Source organism: Crotalus tigris, unplaced genomic scaffold, assembly GCF_016545835.1.
Source record: "Crotalus tigris isolate CLP2741 ecotype Arizona unplaced genomic scaffold, ASM1654583v1 scf7180000024119.3904262, whole genome shotgun sequence".
Taxonomy (NCBI): Eukaryota; Metazoa; Chordata; class Lepidosauria; order Squamata; family Viperidae; genus Crotalus; species Crotalus tigris.
The window spans coordinates 3,544,840-3,564,743 of NW_024100396.1; the positions used below are offsets into that span (position 1 = coordinate 3,544,840).

General features: G+C 37.9%; 1 protein-coding gene across 1 annotated transcript; it reads left to right on the forward strand.

Annotated features, from left to right (window-relative positions):
• Positions 1–618: 618 nt before the first annotated feature.
• Positions 619–14,473, forward strand: CD83 (CD83 molecule). Its single transcript, XM_039322724.1, has 5 exons — positions 619–736; positions 887–1,017; positions 9,535–9,748; positions 9,844–9,950; positions 12,395–14,473. The coding sequence occupies exons 1-5, from the start codon at positions 694–696 to the stop codon at positions 12,455–12,457; spliced, it is 558 nt and encodes a 185-aa protein (XP_039178658.1). The 5' UTR covers positions 619–693; the 3' UTR covers positions 12,458–14,473.
• The last annotated feature ends 5,431 nt before the right edge of the window (positions 14,474–19,904 follow it).

Below are 19,904 nucleotides of genomic sequence, written 5' to 3' on the forward strand. Positions count from 1 at the left end.
AGATCTTTTCCTTACAATGTTTATTGCTAAATTTAAATATTTGGAGGGCAGCTGCATGTTTCTAGAGAAAAAAAAATACAGCTATTTTCAATAGTTGCTGATAGGAGCTATATAAGAGTCCACCATACCCCTCCTGTATTTTCTCCCTTTTGAATCTACAACTCTGCAAATTCAGGGGAAAAGGGAATTACCATAATAGAATGAGATACTCTTGTATTATTTTTTTTTTGGCTGCCTAATAATATTTCAACCATGAAAGTAATATTGCATGGAACTGTGGGGAAAGAAACATGAGAGGTGGAAAAAAAAACCCCTTCTCTAGAATAACCTCACATAAAAATATTGTAAAACGTTCCAAGTGAAGGGTTGGGTGAGTTCCTGAGTTAATGGACTTTTCAAGGGGTTATTTGGGGAAAATGTGGAATAATTTTCCAAAATAGACTTATGGGCCTTATGATATTATAATACTGCTGATTATAGAGTTTTTTTAATTATTAAAAAGAAGACGAAGGCTACCCTGTGGGACTTTCTGCCTGCAGCCTGTGGCCTTTAAAACTTCCCTAATTTGGGGTTGGGGGAGGAGGGGAAATCCCCAATAATTTGTCTCCTTTACAGGCTGCTAGATAGCATCTCTTTCAGTTCTCATTTCCTTCTCCTGAAAAGAACCAAGATCTCCCCTTCTGTTGAGCATTCATGGCATCAATGCGTTGCTATCAGCTTGTCTTCCTAACTCAAAGTAAATAGTTTTCTTTTCAATGTTTTATTGCTCTCTGCCTCTTCATACTCCTTCAGGATCTTTCTTTAAAAAAAATATCTTTCATTTGGAAAATCATTCTAAAGATGTTCATTTGTAGTGTCTTTTTTTCTGGTATGTTTTATTTTTCAGTCTGGTGTGGGCTTCATGCAGTAGCTGATGTCCGACAAGAAGTTGAGGCAACATGTCATGAAGATGCTTTTCTCCCTTGTAAGGTTTCCCAGGATCTACAGCTCACAACCGGAACAGTCTCCTGGTATAAGGTAAAAATTCTGCAAGTCACCTACTTGTCATTTCCCACACCTGTCCAGATTCTGTTTTGTGCCAAAATGGATATATGATGCCATACTGAAACATATGTTGCCATAATCATATGGATTGCTGCAATTGCTTCAGTTCATGTATTGCATTATTAGTTGCGTGAGTGTTTATCTGAAAATGGTTAAATAATACTCTGATGAGTGGGCATGCATGCATAATAGGAAGAACAACTTCTAATACAGATAGCCCTCTACTTATAACAGTTCGTTTAGTGAGCAAAGTTACATTGCAAAATGTGACTTATGACTGTTGTTGCAGCATCTCCACGGTCACGGGATCAAAATTGAGATGCTTGGCAACTGACTCATATTTATGACGGTTGCAGTGTCCCAGAGTCACGTGGTTCCCTTTTTGTTAGCTTCTGACAAGCAAAGCCCATGGGGAAGTCAGATTCACTTAACAACCATGTTACTAACTTAACAGTTGTGGCAAGATAGGTTGTAAAGTGGGACAAAATTCACTTAACAAATGTCTCACTTAGGAAGAGAAATTTTGGGCTCGGTTGTGGTCATAAGTTGAGGACTACCTGTATTCTACTAATACAGTTTGCAGGCCGTAATTCCCCACACCCGGGGGTCTCCAGGTTGATGACTAGAGCTTTTGGGGATGAAAATAAAATTATGTCATGAGATCCTGACATTCAGGGCAAGGAATGTGTTTGCCTCTTTTTTTTCTGTATATCAGTTCATAACAGCTGGAATAATACTCCATGTTGCTTCTCTTTCTCGGTCTCTCTCTGTCTCTCTGTCTCTCTCTCTTTTGCATTTTTTTAAAAAAATCAGTGAAATTATTTCAAGAGCAGGCAGCATTGAGCTGCAAAAATGACAGAATGCAGTCAAGCAAAGAAGCAAATAGTATAGAATTAATCACTTAAAAAAACTATTAAGAGTCTAATCAATAAGCAGTGTATTTAAGCCCTCTAGGGGGACTATTAAATAATAATTGCAACAAATCGTATGACATTTTGCACTGTAAAGTTCAAACGGCTCTCAGGTTAAGTCACAAGTACAGGATAATTCTGAACCATGTAGTAAATACAAACAATTAACCTTTGACTTTGCTGCTTAAGAATTACCAGAATAATGTGACTCTGCAGGGTGTACTTGCTCTTCGTGTCAAATTAATGATCACACTGTAACAAAAACAAGATTTTCCAGCTTATTGTTTGATACATTGTTAAAAAGTTCCTTTCCTATCTAAAATAACAATAACCCATTAACTAGAAATCATATGTTAAAGGCTCATCCTAAAGCTGACTTTAAAAAAAAAATAGTTGGAATTCATCATTCTAAATAAATGATAAAGGATACAAAATCCAAACGAATGAAAATGCTGCAATTTTTCTTTCAGAAATAATAAGATGTATACTATATATGTACCTATAGTTATACCTATGAAAGATTTAGAATAGATGTTGTGTTAAATACACATGAACTTACCTTAACAGTGATCCAGGCTAATTTTCAAAAGGGTAACCATGTTATCAGTTAACAACTAAAACAATGCATGTTACAGTATCTGATGAAGCCAGATTGTATCTGTTATTTTTTATGCTGTAATAAATGCAATTATCTTTTAAGTATTCCCCAGATATTCATTGTTTATAATTATTATTCACCTGTTATGTTTAAAAACACCAGTGTTTTTTTAAAAAAACCTGTTAGGAAAATTCTTTGCAGTCAAAACAAATTGAATTTGTTGTGGTTGTTGAAATCTCCCTTAGCAAACAAAATACTCCCAAAGCATAAAACGTGACAATTTTTCCATGTGAAAAAGTTGGATTCAGCTGCTCATTTTGCAGAACCATTGCATTAAATTCATCATATATTCAATCTGGCATCAATTGATTCATGGTGTTTTAAACTTGTCATTCCATTTCCCAAATTATAGCAAATTATAGTAGGTGTTCATCTGTTGAGTGTGACAGAGTGGAGACCAGTATCTAGAAATCTATTTTCTCTCTGTGTCCTGGTCTTTAGTGTTACAACCATGAGCCTTCGCCAGTCTGGTATTCAGGCTAGCTTGGTAATTATGGAAATTGGTCTAAGACAGTGATGGCGAACCTTTTAGAGACTGAGTGCCCAAAAACTGGCCCCAGCCCCACCCCGCCCTTGCCCTGCCCCCATCCACCCTGTCCCGCCCCTGCCCTGCCCACCTGCAGGGCCACTCATCACCTCTATGGCCTGCCACAGATCACCCAGCAGCGCCATGGCAGCCACGCCCTCCACCCGCGCCCCACAGCATCAACTGCATGTGACAGAGCGCAAGGACAGAGTCTTGTCCCTGCTGTCCACCTGCCATTTCCTTGGCTGCGCTGCTCAGTGCGGGCCATGCTCAAGGGCGACTCTCCTCTGGGGGGGCTGCTGGTGAGAAGTGGGCTGTGGGGGGAGGCAGGGCTGGGGTGACGGTGCATGTGCCCACAGTCACTCACAAATTGTTTGAACCTGACTCAAAATCATCCTTCCTAGAGACATTGAAATACTGCTGAAACACAACGCTGCTCCCTATATGGCTCAGTGCCTGCATTTCTTTGAGACTACCTTTCCTAAGTAGTCCTACTAACCAGTTGGGAAACTTGGTGAGAATCCTCACCTACTAGATTAAAAGGGAGAAGTGGCCACTGAGGGTCACTTTCTGCAGCAGTCCTTGTTTTGGAATTGCTCCCCGGGAGGCAAGAACAGCTCATGACTTTCCAGAAACAGTTGAAAATATGGCTCTTCCAGAATGTCTTAGTGATTAATAAGAATTAGCAGCATCATACTTGATATATTTCAGCTTATTATACTTGTTATTTATTAGATGTACTGTACAGCCCACCTTTATTTTGTATAATTCAAGGCAACACTTATTTGCAACCTCCTGTTTGCTCCACAATAATTAGATGTGGATTTACTATATTTAATTTGCATTGTGGTTCATGTGTAAATTCGAAAACCTGCCTAAAGTGGGTTTGGTGTTAGGTGGTACACAAATCCCATCGGATAAACAAACACGAACTCACCTAGTCAGTTTCCACCACTCAGTCTGCTTAAATCTGAGTCCATTTATTTGTATGCATTTATCTGATGGTCTGCAAAGAAATGCTACAGTGCAGAAACGGAAGTTATGTGAGAGAAGCTCAGTTGTGAAAAATATAAACAAAAGCAGCACAATCTTCTAAAAGCTTTCCAATTACGTTAGCTCCTTGGTGGAATGCTAATATGGCAGCAGTTTAGCCCGAGTGCTTTTCCAATAGCTGTACATTGGTTCCATGTTGTTGTGGGGATTGGATCAATGGCAGGGTGAGTTAAGTTCTAAATATATAGAAAGAGACAAATTCCAGGAACCAAATACTGAATCCTTTGCAGGGATTGTGTGGGAGGGATGGAGGGGAGAAAGGGAAGAGAAAGTAATGACTGGGAGATGAGTAAGACAAGAGTTCCTACTAATGGAAAAACATCAGCAGATCTGCAATTCAAAGAAACATGTGAACTTTCCTGTGATTCAGGATAACCAGTAGAGAGTCAGAATAAATTAGTTAAACTCTCCAAAACAGATAATATTGGGAGATGTATATTCTAAAAACTTGCTTACATTTGATAATCTGGAAAGTTCTCCCTCTCTTTCTCCTGCTCCTCTCCATCCCTCCCACCCAATCCTGCAAAGGTGTAAAAGGTCATGTATATTATCTCAGCTATGGAATGGAACTCACACCCATGTCAGTGAAATAGCTGTTTTCCCACCTCTGTAAACAGCAGCATGGAGTGTACGACTATGGAGATTCTTAGTCATCCAGGTCATGGTTGTCCCAAAGATGCTTTTTCAAGAGGCGACTGGACTTTCATGTTTTTCTTTGAAAATGTTTCGTTTCTCATCCAAAAAGCTTCTTCAGCTCTGATTGGATGGTGGGGAATGGAAAGATTTACATTCCTTGCAGACAGCTGATCATTTGTATTCTTTTAGAGAGTCATTGAGGCCACCTGGAGGCCTATCTGTGCCTTCAGGGTCACCTGAACAGTGCAAATGGGTGTGGAGCCTTCTTGGAACGCTGAAAGGACTGTGTTGTAATCTGGCGATAGATGATGTCGTATCCCTCCCCCTCTATTGAGAGAGGGCTGTTCAGTTTCGACATAGATGGCCTCTGCCCCCTCTTTCAAACCAAGGGTCCTCTCTGTCCAACATGTGGACTTTGCTGTCTTTGAATGAGTGGCTTTTGTCTTTTAAATGCAGGTGGACTGCTGAATCTTGTCCTGATGGGTTTGTTCTCCTATGTTGTGTGATGCATTTATAAAATGATTGTTTTGTTTCCCCAATGTACAGATCTGCACATGTCTCACTGCATTGTGCTGCATGTACCATATTGCTTAGTTTATGTCTGGATATTTTATCCTTGGAGTGGACAAACTTCTGCCTTAGTGTATTCTTGGGTTTAAAGTATGTACGTATGTTGTGTTGGCTGAAGATCCTCCTGAGTGTAGGAGAGAATATTGAAATGAGACACTCTGGATTAGCAGGAGAAATAGTTTATTTGCATTCTGTCTAGCTGGCTTCTGAAAAATTGATTGATGTGATAGACGAGTGATAGTTCTGTGCACTTTATTGAACTGGATATTGAACAATATTAGGACTGATAATAAATATACATTTAATAGCGGTAATTTTTCATGGCAGAATGTTTGGCTGTCGATACTTTAGCTATAGTATTGTAAAATTTTGCAATTTGTTAAAACTAATTCTCATGTTTCTTGATTATAATTATTAAATATTAATACACTTTATATACAAATTGTTTAGGTTCTTTTTGACCCATGACTGTTGTGCTAGGTTTGCTACCAACCATATTGTGAAGTTCGCAGATGATACAACAGTAGTGGGCTTTATTCAGGATGACAAGGTGGAAGCTTACCGCAAAGAGGTTGAGGGGTTGGTGAACTGGTGTAAGGAAAACAGCCTAGTTTTAAATACCGGAAAAACCAAAGAGATTATTGTCGATTTCAGAAAAGGAAGGCACAGCCACACTTCTCTGTGCATTAATGATTCACCTGTGGAGATGGTTACCAGCATCAAATTCCTGGGTGTTGCAGCTAACGAGTAGGCTGGCTTGGTCACTCAACAGTGAGAAACTGGTGAAGCGGGCACAGCAGCACCTGCATTTTCTGAGTTGCATGAGAAAAGCACATCTTCCTTCCCCTGTCCTGATCACTTTCTACAGGGGGACGATCGAGAGCATCCTGTCATACAGCATCACAGTCTGGTTTGGAAGCATCACTGCTTCAGACAGGAAGGCGGTGCAGAGAGTGGTGAGGATGGCCAAAAAGATCATTGGCTGTTCCCTCCCTCCCATCCAGGACATAGCACAGAAGCGTTGCTTGAGCAGGGTCGGTAAGATTATCTGGGACACTACACATCCTCTTCATAACCTGTTTTCCTTGTTACCTTCTGGGAGGAGGCTTCATGGTCCGTAGCAGAATATCCAAATTCAGCCATAGTTTCATTCCATACAGCATTAACCTTGTGACCTCTCAAGCTTCCTCTTTCCATTATATATTCAAGATGGACAGTATTTAATATTTATTTGCTATGTATATGTAGGGGCATGGATCTATACATATGTTGTACATAATATGTTTTAGGTGTGTGTCATGTATGTGTTTCACTTTGAGAGTGGGCAACTAAATTGCATTTTTGATGTGTGCCGTTGTGCCCACAGTAAAAAAAATGACAATAAATCTTATGTTATCTTATCTTATCTTATCTTATCTTATCTTATCTTTTTCTTCCTAGGGACCTCACAGAAATTTATCAGAGAAGAATTTAAACCATTTTGTAAGACTCTTCATAAATCCTAAAGTGTAACAAAAATACAAAAAACCCTTTTTCTTTTAAAAAGCCATTTTATACTCTGTGAATTTTTAGTATACTATTCTTTTATATAAACACACATATACACACACACATACAACATACCTCAGAGAAGAAGAAAAAATAGCACCTAAAAGTTATAATACAGAAAGAGTGGATATAATACAGTTTCTAATGAACAATTTCAGTATATAAAAAAACAAAAAAAGCTTTTCCTTGTAAAAAAATATAGGCAAAAATGAATCATCCTATCAAACCAAGACATGACCACTAGATGTCCCCACAGGCAAATGTTATTAAATAGCTCTGAAAGAATTTATCCTAAAAGGAAAAATAAGTGTATTGCGTTTATATTTTCAAAGAATTTTTGCGGTAAAAGACACTTGCCTTATGTCACTTTTTTTTGGTCGATCATTTTTTTACGATAGTACAGAAGTACCAGTTTGCATATATTATCTGTATAACTTGTTTCCCTGTATACAGTGGATTTAGCAGATTACCAAAGCAGATTATTTAATCATTGTAATAGGCTTCCTATCTTAAAGTTTACTTGTCTAGTTCTAACATGGCTTTTTTTGCTCCCGCTTCATCTGAGCCACCCCACTCTGCCACCAGGACTATCCAAATGGTTAGTATAAAATGTAATAAATATTGATCAAATTGGAGCCAGACTTAGATGAAACGGCACCACAGGCACAAAGCATTTCATTCTTGCTCACAGCTCATTCTCACAATCAGCAATAACATCAATTTAAAGCTACATTAGCAGATATAAACAGTTCCACCCCAGGATTCTGTGGTGACTTGAAAGCAACTCTGGGGTCTGTCTGATTCTACAATGTCGGCAGAGTTGGAAGTTGAATCTTTTATTTCCAGCTCAGCTCTGAGGCAGTTGAAATTACAGCAAAACTATGGCTTGCTTTTGCAACACTTTGAACCTTTCCCCTCGTGCATTGATCCATGGTAAAAATTGTTTTGGCAATATTTTTTGCTTTTGACATCCTATTTTCCAACTGCTTGATATGGAACAAGCACAATATGGAAATATAAGTTGCTCTGTCTGTGGAGCTGGTCTCTAATCAGTGCGTGATACCCTTCTGAAAGTTCAATAATGGCAAGTGAATGTGCAGCAATTGGTGAATTTTCCTCACTGCAGGAAAAGCTTTCACCAGTCATTCTACCCTGTGTGAACTTAAGGTGGCAGATTTAGCAATTGACAGAACCCCTGAATTCTAAGAACTGCTGTAGCAATCTGTTGAATGCTGTATTTTGCTTTATAAAGGGCCTTTTTAAAACAATATAGCAGATAAACCTGGGAGATCAAAATCTCTGTGCCTGTCACACCATGAAGAATTATATAAGAATCTGATTCTCAGGCTGCAGTATAGAGACCCCTTGCTATCACTAAAGCAATAAGTGCTAGGGGAAGTGACACACCAGGATTTCTTTAAAGAAACCTGCCTGTCTAAAACAATCTTCCTATGATGGCTTCCTCTACAAATCTTGCTGTGCTGCTCCTGTCCTTGTATCATGACGTTTTAGCAGCACAAACCAAAATGGCCATGAGCCCTGGCATACCATCACCACGTTCACTGGCTAAGGGACAAAGGCCATTCATAAAGAAGAACCCCACATCAGATCAAGAAAACCTGAAATAAAGCACCTCTGGCTATGGGCTGTAGATTGGTTGACTGATATATTGAAATTTAGATGAGAGGAAAGCTGTGTTATATAGATCAGGGGTCTCCACCCTATGGCACCTGTCTGTGGCCTATTAGGAACTGGGCCCACAGCTGGAAGAGAGTGGCGAGCGAGCAAGCGAAACCAAAACCACCATTCCCCAGCCCTGATCCATGGAAAAATTGACTTCCACCAAACCGGTCCCTGGTGCCAGAAAGGTTGGAGACCGCTGATATAGATCCATCCTTGATTAATGGAACCAAAGTATAGGAGATATGTGGTTGTATTCTCAGCTCCCTTTGTGACTTCTATATGTTGTTTTTTTAAACCTTATTCTACTTGGGTTATGACAGAATAGGATATAGGAAGAGAGGTATAGGAAAGAGCATAAAGTTGCAGTCAGACCTATCCCATTTCTGCAGCATGGCTATGATTGGTAGGTGTTTTCCCACAGGCTAATAACATTCAGAAGGAGGAAGACAGCAAAAGCAGTGGAATCTACCCATTACTTTCTTTAATCTGGCCCTCGTACTTCAGATGTTCAGGCTGGTGGCACGGAAAAGTCAACTTGGTACTCTTTCTGAGGATGTGAAGAAGTAGTATTGGTACTAGAGGTACAAACCAGAATTTTTTAATTAAATGAGAATTAATATAGGTGACCGATGCAGCTGAAGTTTAAGATAGATAAGATTTTAAAGGTAAATCTTCAAACTGTACCATAACTAAACTCTGTAATATGATGTTTAAATTAATGTTTAAATTTAAATTACAGTCCGGAGCCTTCTAGAATGCTTGTTGGAATTCTGGGTGTTGCAGTCCAAACACCTAGAAAGGGAAGCAGAGTTGGAAGGCTGCTGTAATGGTTTAGCACTGGCGTATAAATATTTTCACATAGTTGCAATCAAAACTCTCTATGTTAATTTGTCATTATTTTATAGATTGATGAAAACAACAAAGGACTGAAGGGTGTGGAATATAATAAAGAACATTCACATTCAAGAGGATTTAACGACTCCTTAGAGATTTCTAATGGCACCTGGCATTTTCTGAAGATTAAACATGCTACACACTTCAATAGTGGAGCTTATAAATGTATCTTATTGGCACCAGTCAGAGAATACAACCAAAGTACTATTATACTCAGAGTAATAGGTATGGTACACTTGTTTGTCAATCTCTCTTTTTTTTCTCTTGCAGTTGGAACTTTCAAAGTACTTTAATGTAAAGATTACTGTTTTGCCTTGCAGGCTGTCCAGAGGAATTGCAAAATCTGAAACTCAAAAAATACACAACAGAACTTGTCCTGCTGAGCTCTATTGGGAGCTTCTATTTGTTACTTATCATCCTTACTTGTGTAAGTGTTTTCCACTTCTTTCTACCATAGGATTCTATTTGCTGGCTTTTTTTTCCCAAGTTATCTGCATAACAAGAAAATGCAGATATATTGGCACTTTCACTATCTCGTGTTTATTATCTCACTTCACTCCATGATTTAGAGGATTAATTTCTGAAGGAAATTTCTACCATGATTGTGGGGCCTGATTATGTTGTTTAGTGAAGACATATTGGTTGTAAGCAAGACATACACAAATACAGAACGTTGGAAGTTCATTGACCAAGAGGTTAAGCTTCTGTGCGAGGCAAGGGTGGGGGTGGGGGGGGAGAGAGAGACATGACTGCAGATAATGATCTGTTTTATATGGAGCTGAAATGGTCAAGCTAATCACGGAAGGTGAAAAATACCTTCAAAGAAACAGACTGCCTGCATAAACAGTGAAGTGCAGCTGAAGTTCCTGATGTATTAACAGTGTCAATAACACTGAAAATTACACAGGACATAACACTTTGGGTCATAAAATATATTGAGTTAGGGGAACAGTTTCTGCCTAGTGAAAATTGCCAATAACAAAGCTATTCTGGTCACGGACTAAAACAAAAACAGAAACACATGGAAAGCCTTTATGGCAGGGGTGTCAAACTGCCGGCCTGTGGGCCGGACACGTCCTGTGGAAGCTGTGCCCACCCCATTGCCAGCAATGGCAAAACCATCCCGATATGTTGTGCGACATCACGTGACATCACGAGTTTGACATGTCTGCTTTATGGGTTCCTAATCAATTTTCTTCGGCAAGGGGTTGCCATTTCTTTCTTGCTAGGCCTGAGAGAAAGTGATTGGCCCAAAGTTACCCAGTTGACGCTCATTGCCTAAGGCAGAACTAGAGCTCACCGTCTCCCAGTTTTTAGCCTGAGGCATTACCTATATACCAAACTGGCTGTAAGGTGTAATTTTTGCCTTTGCTTCATTATCATGTTCGTTGGCATAAATCAAACATTGTCTGCTGAGGAGATAATTTATCTTAGCTAAAATCTGCCTCTCTTTGGTCTTGTAAGAAGCAGTTACATGTCTGCACTTTGATATCATCAATCTTTGGTTTTAATTTGTGCCATTCAATATAAGATTTGGCTTAATAAATGTTGAAGGAAATTGCTTAATTAAAACACAGGAAAACAGAACAGAAAAATAAGATTTTTTTTTGCTTGCTGGCCTGAAAATAGTTGAGATTATTTCTAGAGGAACTCTTTGTTTCTCCAGGGTTTTTTTTTTTAAAAAAAAAACTCCTAAATTTTATTTGAGGTAGAAATGTAATAGGATTTCTAAATTGAAGAAAGCTGAGACTTATGCTAGAAATGACTATTTCAAGAAAAAAAATGGTATGATAGATTTCTTCTATGTTAATAAAGCCTTTCCTGCACAAAATTAACTTACATTAGGTAGATTTCCAACTACTTACATTTCAAAAAAGAACGTTTAAGATTTTTATTTTATTCATTTATTATTTACATTGCCGGCAGACTTTTTGTTAAATTTAATAGACATGGTCTACAACGATTGGACCCAATAAGATATCAATATTGTTTCAGAAATGAGGATAGGGACATCTAATCCTGGACCAACATATTCACCTTTATGATAACTCCCCTTTATGAGATACCTTTCAGATAAATAGACAGGATTGTATACAGGCTTATAAAACAAAAAACAACATGAAAGAAAAAGAGGAAACCCATGGAGGGCTTTTTTTTTTTGTCTTCAGATTACTCTTTAAGAATAATGTGGTATAATCAGGCCATAGATGACACATCTCTTCAGAACTCGAACTATTAACTTGTGAAGTACAGTAAGCCTACATGAAGTGATGATTACTAGTTTAGAGAACTTCCAGATAATGAAGCCTGACTGTCACGGGCCGGGAAATTCAGGAAATTCAGGCAGTTCAACTGAATATAAAGATTTATTGAAAGCTTAAGATCTCTACAGGAATCTGAACTATAAATGATCAAAGCAAACTGAATATGAAATTGATATGAATCAATGGAATTCAAGGTGGGCTGGACTTAGATTTCTTGTGAGTGCGAAGGGATTCCAGACTGATGACGTGCTTGACTCCTCCCTCAGGCTCAAGCTGGCCATCTCCTACACTACAAGTCAAAACCTCTTTCACCTTTCTTCCTTCTTTTCCCTTGTAATATATATTTTTTTCAATGAAATTAGGGAATGGGAAGCTTCTAAATTAGTCACTAATTGAGATATTTGAACTCAAGGCTAACATTTTTGCATCTATGTTTTGGAATGGGCAAATATTTTTTAAACAATACGATTTTACCTTTAGAGATGAAAGGTTTAATATAACTTAAGGGATTAAGTTATAAATGCTAATAACTTGCTTCTAAATTTATTTAAATCTATGTTTTATGAGGTTTGGACAGTTTGCTTCATATATTGTTTTCCTTTTTTAGACATGCATAAAAGAGAGAAGATCTGTTCAACATAGATCTGAAAAGCAAACTCTACCTTTATAGTACCGGTTGAAAGAATGATTTCTATTATCCAATATTGAACAGCATTGGTAAAGACAATCTTATCAGTTAATTTGATGATGCTATCAAGGCTCTTTCCTGATGATTTGATGGTGCTACAAGAAGCTCATCAATAGTACTATTTCATCAAATAGATATTGTCACAATACTGTAGATGAAGGATATGAAGTGCATAATTGCCTCAGTCTGGTACTCTTTAGGTTGGAACTACAAGGCCTCACATTTCACGGCTGATGAGTATTTTGTGACTCATCAGGATTATCAGATGTAGTTTCAGATCTGTACAAAAATCCAAATGTCCCTCCCCACCAATCATTGACATTTCTGGATTTGTGTACATGATTGGTGGCTTTTAATTGCACCAGGTTCTAGATTCCTCCAGTTATTATAGTAAGGCAAACAAGAACTATCACAGCAAGAAAAAACTCAAGCTCAGAAATTACCCAATGACTGAAATCTCATCAACTGGGATCTCAATTCCCTGTATAGATTTGAAATAATTTCTGACAATGTGCTCTGTATTGTAACATCTACTTAGTAGAGGTAAGAAAAAATTCAGAGAACATTACAAGTATTCCTCATTCAATGACCACTTGTCCAGCAACTGTTCAAAGTTATGATGGCATCGAACAAGGAGACTTACCACAGGTCTTTGTACTTGTGGTCACTGGAGGATCTCCATGGTCAAATGATTGCACATGGCAATCAGCTTGCAGTTACAATGGTTGCAGCATCCTGTGGTCACCTGATTGCTGTCTTCGAACAAGCAAAGCATTGGGAAAACCAGCAGGAGTTCCAAATAGTGATGATGTGACATCCTGCCCAATGACCATGTGGGATTTACTTAATGATAGCAGCTGGAATTGCCACAATTGCTGTTGTAACTTGCCACGTTCATGTGATAATGCACTTCCAACTGTGCTGGAATGGTTAATGAAGGAACGGCCAATCCCAATTATTGTTAAGTGAGGACTACTGTATTTTACTTCCTACAAGATGAATATACATAACTTTCATAGTGTTGCTAAGTGTATCGTCTTGTTTTCTGTTTTTCTTTTTAATTTACAAACAATATGCTATAATGTTATATGGTGCTTTAATTTAGCAAATAAATAACTGATTGAACCATCAGTTTCCATAACCAAATATAACAGGAACTGCAATATACAGTTGCAATTTGAAATGTTTCCTTCATGAGCTGGAGAACAGGAAGAAACTTTCCTGAAGTGTTTGATATATGTGTACTCTATGGCACACTATTTATTTGGGGGTATGCCAAATCAATCTGTTACCTACTGAAATTGTAGTGTTCAGAAAAATGCTCTTCTCTGCACTCTTTCTCGTGTCTCAACATCTTTTTTACATCGTGGTGACCAAAACTGGATGCAGTATTCCAAGTGTGGCCTTACCAAGGCATTGTAAAGTGGTATTAACACTTCACGTGATCTTGATCCTAAATCTCATTAGGGTCAAGGTTGCAGAGCAAAGCAGATGTAGGGCATCTGTTTGGGGAAGACTGACTCAGTCTTACTTGACAATATTCTCTCATGGAAGCAGAAGGAAGTAGCTTTGAGTGGAAATGCAAAGAATTATGTGGCAAACCTTGCCATAGTGTAATAAAGTTTTCCCAGGGTGTTGATTTGATGAGGCGTCATTCATCAATCAGGAGAGCCTTCAGCATGGCTTGTTGCCTGACAAAAGTGAAAAAGGCAAAATAAATAGCAGAAGGTGGAAAGTGTGGTTTTATTGTCAGATGCATAAACATGGAATTTCCAAATGAAAAAACAACATTGCAATTCTATGTATCGTATTCAAAAATAAATCTCACTATATTCATTGGAGCTTATTCTTGTGGAAGAATGCTGAAGACTGGGTGCTTATTTGTCATTTCTCCCTGGTGAAACTATTGCTAATAATTGTTTGAGTATAAGTATATAAGTTGTATTTCTCCTTAGTTCATTGCTAGAAATTAATTTAATAAAATTGTGGTTTAAGTGCTGTTCTCTCTTATCCTTAAGAACATGATGTTAAAAACAGGCAAGTGTTCCTTTGCTCACTTTAAATAGAACAAAACATGATACAATAATCGTCTTTCCCAAATGCTATTAATAGCTAGTAACCTTCTTAAAATTATATTACTTTTGGGGGGGATTAAAATTGATTTTTTTTTTCTCATCAATATGTAAGGAAAACAATGTTAGAGAATATTATTATGACTGAAAGAGGCTACATGTTTACACATATTTTATGTACCTTCTTCTTTCTCCAAATAACTATAGTATGTGTACAATTCCAATTTTTACATCCGAATTCAGAGTTCTGAATAACACAGTAGCAAATATTAGACAATCAGCTTGTATATTACTCTATCTTACTGTGATTAGCAGTCACTTCTGCAATAATCTACAAGTAGCAATGAAAATACGGAAGATCATTATGCAAATCTCATTTTTAATGAATTCAAGTCAGCGTGTGGCAAATAGAATTTAAATCTGCTTTATAAGTAAACTGAACAGTGATTCTTCTGTTGTTAGACCATAGGTATGTGCCCAAGGTACACCTTAGTCCTCCGTTTAGTTTTTACTGTGATCCAAGAGAAATAGGCAATTTTCAATCCTTTTGCATGCCTGTGGGGAGAATTCAGGATATAAAGATTGCAATTTGAAAAACTCCTGAACTAATTGAGCAATGAATAAGTAGAAAGATGGGAAGACCAGGATGGCAGATTAAGAGAGGAATAAATCAATTGAAAGGCAGAGATTTGACTATACTGGATATATATTGGGTGCTACTCATAATTGGTTTGTTTTCTCACAATGTTTGCTATTTTGTATAATTTGAAAGGCTGTACAATAAAAAGAGTCAACATGAAAAAGCAATTTTATCTTTCTGACTCAAAATGTAGATGTTGCATAGAGAGTTGCCAAGATAACCTTGGCGAAAGTATGCAGCAATTGTTAGAAAAATATGTTTTAAGCTTGTGAAAAAAGGAAACATTAAAAAGAAACTTAGATGGTTCTACTTAATTCCTTGGGATATAAGAAGAAGGTAGGAAAAACACAGTCAAGCTTTCAAGGTTTGGTTACTGTAGCCTATATCAGTGTTTCTCAACCTTGGCAACTTGAACATCTATGGATTTTAACCCCCAGAATTCCCTGGTTGGAAGGGGGATTCTGGGAATTGAAGTCCAAACATGTTCAAGTTGCCAAGGTTGAGAACCCTGTCCTATATTAATAAAGCATACTTGCTCATTCTTGAGGAATACATTTCTTGACATGGCCTACCTTGAACGGTTGACAAGTCATCCCAGGTGTTCATTGTGTATGTATGTGGCAACCTTGAGACTGCAACCTCTTGAAGCAGACATGAAGAATAACTGCCTCTGTCTATAAGGCCAAAACTTCACTGAGATTTATCTACTCTAGGAAGATTCAGAAACTATCTCCTTATCTGAGTACTGGCACAATGTAGAATTAAACTGAAATTATAGCGTAGAATTTTGTACAGTAACCACTAAGTAAAGCCCAGTTCAGAGTACACTATTCACACTGATTCCATTTATACCTTGAAGCTACTTGCTGCACAATAATTGGCACCATTCTTCCATGAGTTACAATTCAGTGGAGCTGATGCACTGAATCTGCGCATGAAACCTGAACCACTGAAGCTTAGGTTTATGGATATTTTAGCTGCTTCATAAACCGAAGCTGTTAAATATTATGCCTATGTGCAAAAGTGCCATGTGGATTTAAACCATGCCGTGAAATTTTGATAGGTGACAAAGTAACTAAAAATCCTTTAATTAGGAGGGGTTGGTTAATATTAAAAAGGCATATCTTGGCTGGTTTTTTTTCTTTCTTTTGGCATTTTTTAAATTTAAAGGGTTTGTAGATCCTAAAAAACTAATGACCTGATACATATTTGACTACAAACTATCTTTGTGACTGGACATATCTAATAGTTGAAAGTAAAAAAGTAATGTTAATGCTTATGCTTTCTAAAATTTCCTCCTTGAAACAGTTATAAGAGGCTTCTCTTTGCCTTTCCCAATCTAGATTTAAACAGTGTGTTTTAGTTTGCATGTCCTTATTTTGCCAGTAGTATTATGGAGGAGAGTCAGAGGCATAACTTCCAAAACTGTGTGTACAAGTAGTCCTTGACTTACAACAGTTCATTTAGTGACTGTTCAAAGTCACGATGGCACTGAAAAAAAGTGACTTATTACCATTTTTCACATTTACAACCACTGCAGCCTCACCACGGTCACATGATCAAAATTCAGACACTTGGCAACTGACTCATATTTGTGACGGTTTCAGTGTCCCGGGGTCATGTGATCACCATTTGCAACTTTTTGACAAGCAGAGTCAATGGGGAAACCAGATTCACTTAATAACTGTGACAAGAAAGGCCATAAAATTGGGCAAAATTCAGTTAACAATCGTCTCGCTTAGCAACATAAATTTTTGGCTCTGTACTGAATCCTCCAGATGTGTGGTCTTCAACTAAGAATTACCTAGCCACCTAGGTAGTTAAGAAATCCAACGGTTAATATCTACACACCTGAAGTGTTTACCTGTTAAGAGATAAACTAAAAACGAAACCAAACCCAAACTAAGGTAAATTATATTAATCCCCATTGGAATTAATAGGATACAGACATATAGTTAAAGCAGCGGTTCTCAACCTATGGGTCGCGACCCCATTTGGGGTTGATCGACCATTTTTCGGGGGTCGCCAAAGGCGGCGATCCGCCATTTTCTCCCCTCCGGGGGCGCCGCCGCGCATGCGCACCGCGCATGGGGCCCCGCCCCCATGTGCGCTGCGCCACGCATGCGCATAACGTTTGTGTGACGGGGGTCGCCGTCACACAAACGTTGAGAACCGCTGAGTTAAAGGCTTGTGAATACTGGGTTTTCATAGGAGTGTAGGATTAACCACTGAAGTCAAAGTCAAAAATTCCAATATCTTCCCATACTCTCTCCTTCTCCAGGTTTCCTATTCTCACACAACTATCAACCAATACTCCTTGGCCCTGAGAATGCTCTGTTCTTAGGGGCTTCTGCACATAGTCCTCCCATTTAGAAGATAGTTTGCATTTCTGCAAACTTTGAGGTGTCCTTAGGTATGAAATTAGGTTGGATAAAGGATGTACATTGAGAAATCTCATATTTTTCCTAGTACAAAATGTCATGTTTAGACTGCATTGTTTCAGGATTCTATTCTGTTCTGTTCTGTTCTGTTCCGTTCCGTTCCTTGCTTAGCACAGTAGATATTCCGAACATGCTATTCTAAAGATCTTCCCATCCCTTTTATTTTTGCTGATACTAGAGTTTTTGTTATTATATCACACCTTGGGAAGCCTGCTAATGTTTTTATCTTTTGTAACATTAGTCTTATTTTGGCTACAAAGAGATCAGCACCTGGAGAATTAATTTGCTGCTAATATACAGAACATAGTTTGTTTTTCGTTCCAGCTGGTTACAATTGTACTTAATTAACTGTTTGAAGTTTTCAAATGGTTGCACAATGTGCTTTACTACACAAAAGCAATGTATCTGTCTAATAAATTATATAATTTGGTATATTCTTAAAGTTACATGGGGAGAGCCAATGACTCAGCATCTGGATATTATTTATTTAGCTATTATCTTTATAGGGGTAAACATGATGAAACTGAAAATGTTAACATCAACTGAGAAAACGGTAGAATTTTTTTTAAAAAAAACAAGCATGTAAACTGTCTTGGTGCTAGAACAATTCCAGTAGACACAGTGACAGAGAAGGTACTACTGTGTCTAGCAAGATTAGAAGGCTTAATACATGGGAAACAAAACTTATCAATCCCATCAGATCTGGGGGGGGGGGCAGATAACTCAGAGATGCAATCCCATTCCACTAGTACCTAGGTCAGGAGTAGGCAACCTTGGCTCTTTTATGACTCATGGACTTCAACTCCCAAAATTCCTGAGCCAGGTGGCTCAGGAATTTTGGGAGTTGAAGTCCACGAGTCATAAAAGAGCCAAGGTTGCCTACCCCTGACCTAGGCCCTGTGCCATGTAGAGCTTTATAAATGACCTCTATCACCTTCAATTGCACTCAGCTCACTGATACGCAGTGTAACCCGTTTAGCTGAGATGTCACATGTGCACACTGAGACATATCCATAATTACTATGCCACTGCATTCTGGGCCAGCTGTAGCTTCCAAGTAGCTTTTAAGGGCAACTCCAGGCAGACAGCACTGCAGCAAACCATTTGTGAAATGTTTAATTTGTGGATGACCATGGGAAAGGTACCCCAGTCCTGTAAAGGGCACAACTGGCATACATGTATTATTTCAAGATGCCTTGGGCCTTAGCTGATTGAGAGTTATCCTGATAGGAATTTTGATATATTGTTTTTGTTATCATTTTATGAAATTATTTTTACTTCGTTGTTAGATGACCAGAGTGCATATAAATTGGTATATGTTGTAAATGTTGTCAAAACAGGTAAGTAATAAAGCAGTTTATTCAAGTATGCTGCAAGAAAGTACTGTAAATGGGATATTATAATGGGGGGGAGTTTAATAACCTGATATCCCTTAAGTAAAATATAGAATATGCAATTTATTTTATTTCTTCCAGGATCTGTCCAAATGAAAATCAAAAACCCAGTTTTACTTCTCTCAGAATGGAATACATGAGTGGCAGTAATTTAGACACTCTGAAATGTTAGAACGGTTGTATTAAGTTCTCATGTAGCCTTTGGAGACAGTTGTCCTTATTAGGTCAGTTGTAAGATAAATGCCTGAAGGGACTCAGAAATGAATTGAGTTTTGTAGATTGAAAATGTTTGTGTAGGACCATTTTGCTTTTAATATATACCCAGGGGAGTCTCCTAGAAGAACATGGGGACTTTACAATAAGAATCATTCCTTGGCTGGAGATCTTTATCCCATTATAATAATAATTCGTGTGTGTGTGTGTGTGTGTGTGTGTCTATGCACACACTCATGGGGGATAAAATAGGATTTCAGTGAAAAGAACATGTTTAAGGCTGCTAGATAAATATCTTCATAGATCCATATAGAGAGATGGCCAGCCAGGATAAAGAGATAGGCAAATTGCCTGATTTAATATAGGATTGGCTTAGGAAACAATAAACAGGGGTCATTAAGATTAGAATTAGACTTTATAAACTGATATTTAATTGGTGTGTTTAAATCACTACATGATTTAGGACATGGGGAATATAATGGTATATAGGGAATAGAAATCATAAACATATTGTTGCCCAGGGATTTCTTATTCTAGAAAATCAGTCAGTTTCTCCCAAACTAGATATCGGAACTGGAAAGAACTATATATTTTTTTCAAAGATCAAAGTCTTGCCACTGTATGATTTAATTTTTTTATTACAGTTATTTCAGATTGTTGTTGTTATTG